Here is a 14,197-nt window from a genome sequence, read left to right as displayed (position 1 = left end):
AACCTATATATCAGTCCGAAAAATTCAAAGAATCGACACAATCAACAACGTCGTCTGCCCTCACGTGTCTGCCCGTTTGGGTCGCGCGCTGTATAAAGAAGCCCGCCCCCACTCCCCGGCTCGTCCCCTCAAGACTCTCCGGCTCCGCGCGCCGCGCGGCCGCGCGCTTCGCAAGTAGGTAGGGTAGGTAGGTAAGGTATTTATGTGTTCGGAAACGTTGAAAGTAAAATAAGTAGGTATTATTAATTACCAGACTGTGGGACGCAAAGGAGGGTAATTTGTTTATCTCTTATTTATTTATTTATTCCAAAAAATGAAGTAATATCTCACCGTAAGCTGTAAGTGACTCTTTAGGTCGTTAAAACTATCTTTCGAAGCAGAAGCACTCTGGGTTTGTCAATAGTATTTTATACAATCGTGATATAATGACAGCTTTTTGAACCGAGTACCGCGTTTAGGTCACGTTCCCTTATCATTAAATTTGATTAGAATAGGTACCTAAGAAAAATTAAAAAATATAATTTAAATAGGTACTTACAGCTTCATTATAATATTTATATTTTTATTATAGGATAGTCATTAGTCACATTGGCCTCCATTGCGTCGCGCAGTCGGGTAAAAAATGTCGACAGTAACTAAAAAAAGATGCTATTATCGTAAACTCTTTGAGTAGTTTTTTGTATTTCACGGCTTCTAAAACCCTAACTCACCAGTACTCACCGAACTATGTGGATATATAATTACATTAGCAACAATTGTTAGCTGATCAACATCATTATAATTCTTAAGAGTATGGCTCTTGTCGGTGGAGTAACCGCCATTCCATTCTTCTCTCTGCGTCACTACGTTGATTTTCTCTTTGGCCTGGTCCAAAACGTACGTCTCGGTCTTCCCTTGTGTCTCTTTTTTTCTATTGTTCCTTCAATTATAGACTTTATGTAAGTAACTCGCATCACCGTTGTACCTTATATATTTTAAATAAGGTTAACGAGTTAACAATTAATAGCGTGGACGATGTTACTATGCGCATTTTTAGTAATTGCGGATTGAGGCAAACAAAATGGTTGTATGAAGCTGATACCCTGGTTTAACTTTTTATTTACTCTTGTACCCATACTAATACAGTCTAAGAACTGATATAAAAGGTATTTTCTTCTAAATATTCTCCTTTAGATTTGTTTCATACACAAACGCAAAGATTCTTCAAATGATATAAGCAATATGTGCAGAAAATAATTCCTGTTAAAGTATTTTTGGGCCACTTTGTATGTAGATAATAAAAATAAGTTTTTGGTAAAAATTTCATTTTTGGTAGGTGCAAGCTTTTATCGCTGACTGTACTTTTCTTCCCACAGGCAACTAATACTCATCGAGACAATTCTAAAAACCCCAAACACAATAAGGTTTCGTTGTTATATCACAGAGTTCCTTTGGCCACCTCCGGTCTCCATCATCAGATCAGCTCAATGACACCATAATATTGCATTGTCACCCGACTTACGTATGTATGCCAAATTTCAGCTCAATCGGAAACCGGGAAGTGGATCAAATTTAACTTGCAAGATTTGATTACACACAGACAGACAGACAACGGTCAGGTGAAAGTAAAAAATAAAAGCTTGTAATAATAGAACACGGTTGTAAGAATCTGTTACTCTGGCTTGTCTCTTTACTCCATTACCCGCATGCCTATATTAAAGCGAATCAGTTTTTATCGACCCATTACTTGTCGTGTCGCGATACGTAACTGCCGATATGAGGTGAGTTTATCTTTTATACTTGACCGCTTTGGAGAGGATAATGATTTATGAGAATAATATATTTACATGATAAACATACCAGTGTACAACCAGCAACACTCTTAACTATTTACTATCAATGGACCTTATGCCTTTTGTAATAAGGTTTACCTATGGATAGTGTGCGCGATGGTACAAACTGTATGCAATTGCAGTGTCAATATTGTCGCTTCGTCAATATGTATCATAGATATTTGTGATGTCAAGCGGGTAAAGGTACCTTATGGCGGTTGGCGCTTGCGCTTTTATTAACGCCAATATTATTGCGGTGCTATGCGACGTAAGCGTTAGTTGCCATGAGGTACCTTTTCCCATGGGACGTCACATTTATCTATGATACATAAGCTTAAAGTACTCACTCCATATATCAGTTTCCTTACTTAATAATAATAAGTTATGTAGGATGTATGGTAAAACTTATTGTTAATAAATTTTAAACTCGCTTAAAACCTAATACTTATTAAGATTAAATCTTATTACAAATAAGTTTTCGAGAAGCTCGCTAAAACTTGTTATAAATGGTTTTATCTATGAAGCGTAAGCTATCTAAGCTTATAGGTACTTATTTCTCTATGGCATATATTATAAGGGCTTCATTTATGGGTCCAATGTCGAAATTAAGATTTAAAGGATCATCTAATTTTTATTTCCAGGTATCTACTGGGTGTATTGTTAGTGGCGTCGTCTGTGTTGTGTGATCGTAATGGTAAAGTAATTTTGTGCGCAATGTCATAATATATATAAAGTGGAGGAAAAACTTTGACTTGGCATTTTACGACATTAACTAAAAGATAATAGACTTATTATATAAAAAAAATCCAATTTAGAACATCTCTACTTTAACTTTTAAATTAAACAAAATGGGAAAAGACTACGGTAGGTAACTTAAGAAAACCTTTGCTATATATGACTTTGAAAGACAATGCAATAACAATATCATGCACTCGAATTTATAATGACCACTTTATTTGAAAGCAGTAAAAAATGGACTCTCATCGTTTTCCCTGGGCGCATAGTTCGTTTTACAGGGGATTTTCCGCAAATCGACATCCGCCTCTGGGCGCTTAATATGTATCTACACTATTAACAAAAAATATTTGTTATAGGTACCTATAACCACTGTCGTTTAATATTTCAGACTATGTAGAAAACTCGAAGTTAGGAAAAAGCTACAAGTTAATGTACAACGCGGCGACATGGCAGGACGCGAAGCAGACTTGCTTGAACAACAGTGGCAAGCTAGCGGTGCCTAAATCCCAGGTAACTAGTTTAAGTGATTTTTTTTATACGACGTCGGTGGCAAACAAGCATACGACCCGCCTGAGAAATCCTCGGCAAGGACCTCATTCCGCAGCCGGAGCGTCAGCGGGAGGAAATTCCTCTTAAACCGCACAGTAGCTTTGTTCATGAACTACTTGGGCGATCGGCTTTAAAGGGGCCCACTGATTAACAGTCCGCCAGACGGTATCGGCCTGTCAGTTAGAACAAAATTTTGACAGTTCCGAACAACTGACAGGCCGATACCGTCCGGCGGACTGTTATTCAGTGGGCCCCTTAAGGTTTGACGACTCACAGGTAAAGGTAATTATGGCGGTTGGTGTTTACGCTATTATTAACGCCGCTCCAATACTATTGGGGTGCTACGCGACTAAGCGCCATCCGCCATAAAGGTACCTTTTCCCGTAGGACGTCACTTATATCTGTCTTTGTTTGCGTGTGTGTGTGTGTGTGCGTGTGCGCGTGCGTGTGGGTGTGCGCGTGCGCGTGCGTGTGCGTGTGCGTGCGTATGTGTGTTTAATTTCGGGAATAACTCATTTTCAGGACGAGTTCAGAGTGATCCAAGGTCTGATCCGGAAGATGCATTATCCCAGCATCATCGGCTGGACCGGCAGCAGACTGCTGGCGTGGGTCGGCATCAGTAGCATCGATGAGCCAGCGTGGAAGACTGTGGATGGTGAGTTTTGGGCTGGTCTCCAATTATTACCTTCAGGTTTTTAAAATAATATGACCATCCTGGTTCGTTCTACTTGAGTTTATTAAGTACCTAATCAAATGTAATTTACAGCATAAATTTGTTGACCCCTGGTTTATGGCGTCCGCTAGTGTGGGTGGGTGCTTGGAGCTCGCGCGCACACGCGGGTGCTATTGTAGGTAAAATCCGTCGCACGCGTCCGCCCTCGCGTCGCGAAGGTTGCTCATACTGTGTAACAGCGCCAGCTAGCGGATGCCCAAGACAACAGCAATGCAGCTGCAGTTGATATCCGAATGTCACCTTTAGAGTGATATAGACATAATTCGTTTTGTTTACTGACCCGTCGACCTTTGGCTCAACTACGATAAACATTATTTTGCTCTAACCGATAATGTCGTTTAATTGGATGATATTAAAAGGTAACATTCGGATTTGGATCGTTAAGGTGACATACAGATAACGAGTGCAGCAAAAATTGTGTACCTAACTGCCGGTTGCTGCAATTAGGGCATTCATAACGTGACTAATTTATTGACTGTGACATTGCTGCATCAACGGTGCAGCAGTGATGTTCCAATACTAACGCTGCTGCAGTCATCCGTATGCAACCTTTATAAGATATTGTTGAGTCATTATAGTGAAATTGCCTTACAATGCACTGCCTTACAATAAAAGATTTGTGTCCTTTTGAAATGTTTGACGAGGGCATATTTTTTTTATTATGGTTAGGTATTACATTTTCAACATAAAAGTTAATATATTTTTCCTTTTTTATTGTGGGACGTACCATATTATTACAATCTTATAAATTGTAAATAGGTAGGGGCCCCTGTTTCACCAACGTGACAGGAGCGACGATTTGTAAAATCACTGTTGCTGACGTCACAGGCATCCATGGGCTACGGTTACCGCTTACCATCGGGCGGGACGTATACCTGTTTGCCACCATCATTGTATTATTAAAAAAAACTTTATGATATCGGAAAAAAACAGATATTTCTCTTGCTAAGTTTATGACAATTGTCACAAGAAACACTACAATTGTCACGAAATTCCGACATATAACTCATTACCTGACAAGAATTACCTACAATTCTTCTAAATCTTTGACAATTGTCAGAAACTTCGCAGGAGATATATCTGTTTTATTCCGATATAATAAAGTTTTTTTAAATAATACAATGATGGTGGCAAACAGGAATACGGCCCGCCCGATGGTAAGTGGTAATCGTAGCCCATGGATGCCTGTGACGTCAGCAACAGTGATTTTACAATTCGTCGCACCTGTCACCGATGTGAAATTGGGGCGTCATTCACAATGATAAAATCATTTGCAGGAGAGGAAATAGAAAATACTGGTTTCGCAACGTGGGCAAAAGGGAACGGTGATAAAAGCAGGTAAGCGGGAACAGAAGGTATTGTTTTGAAGTATTTTCATTTTATTACCATATATAAATTGACGTTATGTTGGTTTAGTTGTTGTATTTTGACAATTATTATGTAATAAAAAGTCGCTGTCAAATGTCACCTTTACAAGTTTCCGGTAACTTTCGACTCCGGTATCTTTCGGACTTTGGTTATCAGGCAAGTTTCATAAAACTGTTAATTTATCTGCCACATATTCCTGTGTGCAAAACGACGTCTTTTTTACGACATCAGCAAAAACTTCGAGCCCTGTTTCGTATAAATCATAAAATATTGGATGACGTTATATGTTAGTACCTACTTATTGTAATTTATTTTGTATTTTCGCGGGGCCTAGGTTTTACTGTAATACTGTGTTACTTAGCGCGACTTGCACCATCCCACTAACCCGGGCTTAACAGGTTAAACTGTTAACTCACTGTCAAATTGTGATGGTAACCATGGTAACTCCAGGTTTAACCGGGTTAGTACATGTTACGGGTTAGTTCATGGTGCAAGTTGCCCTTAGTTGACAGGGCAACTTGCACCATCCCACTAACCCGGGGTTAAGCGGTTAATCCGTTAACCCAGTGTCAAATTGTACTGGTAACCATTAACTCCAGGTTTAACCGGTTAACCCCGGGTTAGTGGAATGGTGCTAGTGGCGTTAATTAAGTAATGAAATATATTTTTACAGCAACCCGAAAGAACCTCACTGTGCTGTGATGGATGCAGCTAACTCCGGTCTGCGAAGCTACTGGTGTCACTATAAACAACCCTTCGTATGCGAGTTTCTTCTCAACCCTTAATGTATACATATTATTGAATATAATAAACACAGGGATATAATAAAATTAACTATACATACATAGGCATAGCTATTCAGCGTGGGAATGTAGCCAGCCTTATGGGCACCCCTCCGCAGGGGACAGATCTGGGGGACCTAAGGTAGGTGGGTAAGTTTTATTTATTTATTTTATTAGTTTTAGTTTTAATTTATTTAGTTTATACTTAATTTTAATAATAGTTTGTATAAGTTTTGTTATTGAATAAACTACATTAAAGTACTAATCAAAATAATAAACTATACATACATACATACATATAATCACGCCTATTTCCCGGGGGGGTAGGCAGAGGCCACGGATTTCCACTTGCTACGATCCTGACATACCTCTTTCGCTTCCTTCACATTCATAACATTCCTCATACACGCTCGCCGGTTTAGGGTGCTCTTGACCTGGCCTTTCTTCAAAATTAGCTAGCCTGAAACTAAACTAAAACCCGTTCTGCTTCATGTTGGTTCATCATAATTTTAGGTAATTTATTTTTATCGCTGTTGAGTGAAAAATAAAAATGATATATCAACGGAATAATTGTGACGTCCCACGGGAAAAGGTACCTTATGGCGGCTGGCACTTACGTCGCATAGCACCGCAATAGTATTGGAGCCGCGTTAATAATAGCGTAAGCGCCAACCGCAATAAGGTACATTCACCCGTGGGAAGTCACAATTAAGTAATTTCTAAGAAATCTTTGTGTCGAAGACAATTTAAAAGCCAAACATCTTATGTAAACCTCGCCGGCTAGGTACATTAATTTAAAAACTCTTTGGCGAGGCAACTCATTCATTCCCCGAGGTAGAATTGTTTAAACATTAAAATTCTGCACAAAAATGCCGAGGTTTCCAAGGGCAAAGCATTCCAACTTTGATATTAATAAAACACTGTCAACTTTGAGCGTTGTAAGTTTTTCAATTTCGCATTTTTTGCTACATCGTGGCTGGGAGGACGATTCGAACTTACAAATGTAAATTTGAACACATTTTGATATTATTTTATGGGTGCAAAGGTGATGCGCTGCGAGTAACAACATATGTACCGCCATAAGGTACCTTTTCCCGTGGGACGTCATAATTGTTACAAAATCTTTTCCAACTTTGTAGGTCAACCGTGTGGTCCCTTTAACCACGCTGCATATTTCCCGCGGGTACCTCGGCAAACACTGCCCCAGCATGTGGTTTCTGTAATAATAGTCTGGAATAGACTACCCGTTAGGGTGGCCCAATGTCAGGAAAAATAATTACAAATGTACGGCGCGTTTCGGGAAAAGAATTAGATATGAAATAGTAAAGATATGTGACGTTCCACGGCAAAAGGTACCATTGCCCCGGCTGAATATTGGAGCGGCGTTACATATCTTTATAAAACTAGATGTCTATTAAATATAGTTCAACAAGAAATCGAACTTATAATATATACTAGTAGTTTAGATTTTAAACATATTCGGTTTAAACTAAGTCTATTCCACGCCCGAAACGTTGGCATTAGAAAAGCAATAAATCAAACTCGACTACCTCAAACTATCACGATATGTCGCATGAGGTTTCGATATCTATTTGACACGCGGAAAGATATATGGCTGCAATATTGCTGATACTAAGTACTGTTTCCGGTATTTCTAGGGTTCCGTACCTAACGGGTAAAAACGGGACCCTATAAGACTCCACTGTCTGACTGTTGAAATTTTCACAGATGATGTATTTCTGTTGCCGCTATTAACAACAAATACAAAAAACACATTAAAATAAATATTACACAACAAACGTATGGGTATTGCGTAATGGTACGGAACCTTTTGTGCGCGAGTCCACAGTTACATAGTTGGATAATTAAGCCAAACTATCGTGGGACAGAATTTTCGCCAAACGTTCGTATTAACCCCGCTCGGCGTATGTTGAGCATATATTACGATAAAATGGCCTTCCGGGCAACAGTGACAATATTGCTGTCAGTACAATAACTATCTTTGACCTTTAAAGGGGCCCACTGATTACCAGTTCGCTGGACGGTATCGGCCTTTCAGTTGTTCGGAACTGTCAAAATTTTGTTCTAACTGACAGGCCGATACCGTCCGGCGGACTGTTAATCAGTGGGCCCCTTAAAGGACCTGTCTAATGCTCTGAAGTATTTTTTTAATGATATAGGAAACGAGCAAATAAATAGTTCATTGATCATAAGCAATTACCGTCGTCCATCGATACCTGTACCAGAGAGGGGTTGCAAGTGCATTGCCGGAATTTAAGCTGGGAGTACGTTCTTTTTCTAGAATGTTTGGAGATCGTATGGGTCCGGAAATACCGCGTGCTACAGTTCATTCCACAGTTTAGCTGTGCGAGGCATAATGGTTCTGGAGAAATGCACATTTGAGGAGTGCTATGTGCGAACCATTTAAGTGACTAATATTGAACCTAAAATAGAATAATTAAAAGATAATAATAATAAATTAATACAATAATAATCAAATAAATATAGAACCTCTATAATAATAACGCTCTAAAGCGTGTAAACAGGTACACTTCTTGGCTTAGTTAACCCATCCACCTCTTTGAAAGATTTTCAGGCTAGAACGCATAATAATGAATATTTTATTCTCAGATACCTTTATTGCCTGTATACGCGAGATGAGATATGAAAGAGGGAAAGTGTAATTGTAAGCGTAGAATACGAGTATACTAATTTTAAACATTTTAAGCGAATAATACTATGTAACTTACTTTCTGTCTCAAGTTAAACAACTGTTTTAAACTTATACCGCGGCGCCGTAGCAATTTGGCCTAACGTCAAGTCGTCAGGATGTTTACATTGTACCCGTGACGTCACAAAGCGGAACCCGACGATTTTTACACAATATTTAAATGTAATTGGAAATTTATACGGGACTCAAAATCGGGTTATTTTTTTTACCTCCGACTCTCATATGAAACGTTACAGGATTGGGGTGGGTTTGACGTACAAGCGAATTGATTAAAGTTAAGGTGACATTCGGATTGCGACAGGAGCATTACAGTAAAAAAGCTTTACAACTAGAGTTAGACTAAGAAATGTCTGCAGCGATTTTGATAGCCAACGCAGAGCAAGTGTTATTTTATACGTCAAACTTCTATGAAATTGTGACGGATTACTAACTTATTAAGGCCCCGTGGATTCAGGTCCTCTCAGACTCTCTGAGCGTAAGCGAGAGGCTGTGAGTGCACGGGGTCGCGGATTATTTTTGTAGATTGAACAAAACAAAAAGAGGATGAGTTCCATCAAGAAAATTCCGCAATTATGCAATAATTATGCACTACATCTGTAAAGTCAAACCGAGAAAAGCCTGCAGCGATTTTGATGCCCACGCAGTGCAAGTGTAATTTTAAACGTCAAACTTCTATGAAATTACGACGTGTAATTAACACTTGCACTGCGTGAGCTATCAAAATCGCTGCAAGCTTTTCTTGGTTTAACTCTAGGTACGTGGGACTCGGCACAAATTCAAACCCATCCAACATTTCTTCGGTCCCAATGACGGTGCAGCCCTACCTAACCCGTCTACCTCCACTCTGCACTAGCGCCATCTTTTTGTTGTTGCTCATTCTGTTTTTAGGGTTCCGTACCCAAAGGTTAAAACGGGACCCTATTACTAAGACTCCGCTGTCCGTCCGTCCGTCCGTCCGTCTCTCACCAGGCTGTATCTCACGAACCGTGATAGCTAGACAGTTGAAATTTTCACAGATGATGTATTTCTGTTGCCGCTATAACAACAAATACTAAAAACAGAATAAAATAAAGATTTAAATGGGGCTCCCATACAACAAACGTGATTTTTGACCAAAGTTAAGCAACGTCGGGAGGGGTCAGTACTTGGATGGGTGACCGTTTTCTTTTTGCTTTTTTTTTGCATTATGGTACGGAACCCTTCGTGCGCGAGTCCGACTCGCACTTGCCCGGTTTTTGATGAATAAATTCTTGTGAAAAGTACCTTACGAAATTACCACCCCCATATCCTCTTAACAAACTTTCGTATAAAGCTTGCGGTCGCGGCCATCGTATCTTCAAGCGGATTATGCTATCGACGTTGCCGTTACGAGGCTTTGCCCCCAGCCTCTTTATCGCAAAAGCTGCAGGAGGTATTAAGTATAACCATAGAGAAATATAGTAAGAATAGAGTGCTCACTCCATACCTCAGTTTTGGTACCAAAGCGTCCATTATTTTCGCAGTCGACATCCAGCGGAATTATCAGTACCGCTACTTGATACTGGAATTCTCTAGTGTCGCAACTCACGAAAGTTGTATTGTACAAAAATTTACAACTAATGTTAAAAGTAGTTGAAAATAGAGTTCCGGTAAATCCGGTCATAATATTAGGTGAAAATTGTTGAGCATTTAGACTTTTCGGTCGGTGCAACATCTACTGTCAAGTAGCAGCCGGCCTAGCCAAGGTTACAATCGCTATCGCTTCGACAACGAAAAGCTTTATGTCTCTCTATCACCCTTCCATATTAGTGCGACAGTGACCGTTGCGTTTCGATCGCTACGGAGCGTAAGCGATTGGCATCTTGGCTACGCGGCCTGTACTGATAATTCCGCTACTCGATGCTAGATGTCGATTACGAAAATAATAGTCTTTTTGGCACTAAAACTGAAACTGAAGTATGGAGTGAGCAATCTATGTATTTTTTTCTCTAACAAACGATTTGTGCACAAATACACCTCTTGAATATTTTGTCTTTTGTGTATTTTTTTTTACATTCTAGCATTTATTAATTATTATAGGTAACAATCATAAAGTAATACATAGGCAAATGTTAGACAATACATAGGTAGGTAGGGTAGAAAATGGGTTTCAATCGATGTGTGGAAAATTGTATAAAGTGTAATCGTGGTGTACTTAATGCTGTCGACAAATCTTTTATTAGATTTCATTTTGATTTTAATAACCTCTTCACGCTTAAAATACTGCTGATTTCAGTGAAACTTGGTATATTGGAGATAGTTTGAGGTGCCGGAGCAATATTGTATAATACCTAATTAGATATGGATTAGTTATGGATCCGATCTGCCTGTGTCAAAAGCCACGTCTTTAACGACAAATCAGATCCAGTCCAGAACGAATCCAGATCTAATCCATAACCTGTTATAAAAATCAGAATACGCCTGTTATACGTAAGAATGTCCTCAATGCGAACAGGTTGGCAAGAGATTTCCCCGCTTCAAGCTAGCGGATATAAAATTGAATGGCAAGGAACGTGGCGTACCGAAATTCAAGATATTTTACTTTGCTGGCCGAGGGGAGAAGGAACGCTTTCCAGGCCCCAATTTCACCAGGGTGACAGGTGCGACAATTGTAAAACATCACTGTTGCAATTGTAAAACATGACGTCACAGGCATCCATGGGCTACGGTTACCGCTTACAATCGGGCGGGCCGTATTCCTGTTTGCCACCATCATTGAATTATTAAAAAAAAGTTGATTGTATCGGAAAAAAACAGATATTTCTCTTGCTAAGTTTATGACAATTGTCACAAGAAACACTACAATTGTAACGAAATTCCGACATATAACTCATTACCTGTCAAGATTCACCGAAAATTCTACAAATATGTCGACTAGAAAAATTAATTCTTGTTTCACAACATAATTGTAATATACAATTGTAGCAAAATGCCTGTCGTGTTTGTAAGTATTTCTATAGAAAATATTTTATAAAATTGTAATATGTCACCTGTCGCTTGACAATTGTCGCTCGACATATGTCACCGACAATTGTAGCCGTGGTGAAATTGGACCCGGTGTGCTCTTGGTATATGTAAATGAGGTTATAAAATACTATGTGAAACTAGAGAAATACGCAAATCTTAGTAAATGCTGAAATCACAATATACAACAATCGAAATATATTATAGAATACCGGACATCGAGGGTTCCGTACTATTTAGTAAGTACTTATTTGTTATTATAGTGATCAACGGAAATAAATCATCCATGTGAAAATTTCAACTGCCTATATCTATCACAATTCAGGAGATACAGCCTGCTGAGCCTGGTGACAGACAGACGTACGGACTGAAAGAGGGACAGTGAAGTCTTAGTTATAGGGTCCCGTTTTTACCCTTTGGGTACGGGATACATAGGATATTTTTTATAAACCATCATCAACATTCAACGCAGATGAAGTCGCGGGCAGAAGCTAACATTTTATTTATTAAAACAAGAATTAAAATCCCGTTTGTATTGAAAGGTGAAATTCGGCCGATCTTGCTGGGGACTCTGTAACGAAAGGCCCGGCCACGGCATTGCGCGACCGGCGGCGGCGGCGGCAACCATAGGTAGTAAAGTCCGAAAATAAAAAAACGCGATGATCACACACGACGCATCCCTAATCTAAAATGATCTGCAGATTAATTCGATTCTGACCTAAAGGCCCTCTTACTGATATAAACCCTCCTTAATTGAATGGCCGGTGCCACGTGCCGCGCTTACCTGAATTTTATTTTATTATTGATGTTTATGTTGCGTTTGTATTTGCGTACTCACACACTTTTTTGAGAAATACAATACTTACTTACTTGGTTGACGCGGTGACCCAAAATGAGTCCTGGCATTCAACACAAGAGCACGCCACTTTGCTCGGTCCAGAGCGGTATCCCGCCAGCTTTCGCCGACGCCGAGCTCACGGAGATCTGCCTCCACTCTATCTGCCCAACGGTATTTAGGATGACCAACAGGACGGCGTCCAGTTGGTCGACCCAAGTAGGCAGTTTAATCCTTTTGGCTGTCCGATCTTCACCCATCCTTACGAGGTGGCCAAGCCAGCGGAGACGAATAGGTTAGGGTATTTTTTTTAGTTTAATTGCCACTACTGCTGGCCTAGCCCTGGTGACAACCGCTATCGCTACGGCAACGAAACGCTTTGTGTCTCTCTATCACTCTTCCATATTAGTCCGACAGCCGACAGTGGCAGTCGCGTTCCGATCGCTACGGAGCATAAGCGATTGGCATTTTGGCTACGCGGCCTGCCGGCCTAGCCAAGGTTACAATCGCTATCGCTACGACAACGAAACTTAGTATCCATCACTCTTCCATATTAGTGCGACAGTGGCAGTTGCGTTTCGATCGCTACGGTGCGGAAGCGATTGGCATGTTGGCTACGCGGCCTGGACTTCAGAAATTCGAACGTTTTGGAGCTCACCTTTTACTTAAACACAAAGTACTTAAAAACTATCAAAAAACTTCCTCCGTTTCAATTGCACAAACGCTTGCATTGAAGGAAACTTACCTAGTTTCGATGGAAGTTCTTGAATTCGCCTTCATATTCTTGGAAACGATCTGCAAAGAATAATAATAGTTTTAAATCAATCAGTACTTTGTTTAGTTTGTATGGTAGAGATAGACCAAGAAAAGTCTGCAGCGATTTTGATAGCCCACGCAGTGTAAGTGTTATTTTTACGTCATAATTTCATAGAAGTTGGACGCTTAAAATAACACTTGCACTGTGTGGGCTATCGACATCTCCTGCAGACTTTTCTTAGTCTAACTTTAAGAACAATGGTAAAGGTGAATTTATATTATTTTTGCAATTTTGTGTTTTACGTAAATACAATACAATGACTTTCGATTTTCTACTTTAGCAATAAATAAATAATATTAGACATTCTTACACAAATTGACTATGAGTACTAAGACCTAAGCTCAAGAACTTAGAGAGTTTAACAACTGGAGTCGTCTTGTCTGTAACTTTCTGTACAAAACAGTTCGCCAATTTTTTCGGGGGAGGGGCACGTCAAATGTATGGACATGTCAGATAAACGTCAATTCCATACAATGAGTATGACCATTTGGCGAGCTTTTCGACAGAGGGCTAAGCTCTCGAAGGCGACTCCGGTATTTAAATTTAAAAAAATACAAAAAAAGAAAAATTCACAAATTTAGGTAATATACATTACAAATTATAAATTATCTACTTAAGGTCAAGAAGGCTTGTGTTGTGAGTACTCAGACAATGATTCATGTATGTATAACAGATAACAAAATGTCATCAATTTGACATTAAAAATTTAGATTCAAATTCAGCTTTATTTATTTCTCAATAGCGATACAAAATATTCATTAATACAAAAAAAAATTAGCACACATAGTGAGATCGTCAAGGTAGGTACGCTAGGTACACATTTTATAGTTATCTGTTTTACAAGGGGGCAA

At 39.4% G+C, this 14,197-nt stretch overlaps 1 protein-coding gene across 1 annotated transcript; it reads left to right on the top strand.

The window, feature by feature from the left end:
* Nucleotides 1-1,698: 1,698 nt before the first annotated feature.
* LOC134671123 (uncharacterized) lies at nucleotides 1,699-6,007 on the top strand. Its single transcript, XM_063528896.1, has 6 exons — nucleotides 1,699-1,760; nucleotides 2,453-2,505; nucleotides 2,938-3,059; nucleotides 3,621-3,753; nucleotides 5,109-5,169; nucleotides 5,873-6,007. Exons 1-6 carry the CDS (start codon nucleotides 1,756-1,758, stop codon nucleotides 5,982-5,984), a joined length of 486 nt encoding a protein of 161 aa, XP_063384966.1. The 5' UTR covers nucleotides 1,699-1,755; the 3' UTR covers nucleotides 5,985-6,007.
* The last annotated feature ends 8,190 nt before the right edge of the window (nucleotides 6,008-14,197 follow it).

The sequence above is a fragment of the Cydia fagiglandana genome, chromosome 15 (assembly GCF_963556715.1).
Source record: "Cydia fagiglandana chromosome 15, ilCydFagi1.1, whole genome shotgun sequence".
Taxonomy (NCBI): domain Eukaryota; kingdom Metazoa; phylum Arthropoda; class Insecta; order Lepidoptera; family Tortricidae; genus Cydia; species Cydia fagiglandana.
The sequence above is the reverse complement of the archived record's forward strand: the minus strand, read 5'-3'. Positions and strand labels throughout refer to the sequence as shown.

Coding starts and splice junctions, on each gene's coding strand:
- LOC134671123 (XM_063528896.1), top strand. Junction 3,060..3,620: donor TAGCGGTGCCTAAATCCCAG/GTAACTAGTTTA, acceptor ACTCATTTTCAG/GACGAGTTCAGAGTGATCCA. Junction 3,754..5,108: donor AGCGTGGAAGACTGTGGATG/GTGAGTTTTGGG, acceptor AATCATTTGCAG/GAGAGGAAATAGAAAATACT.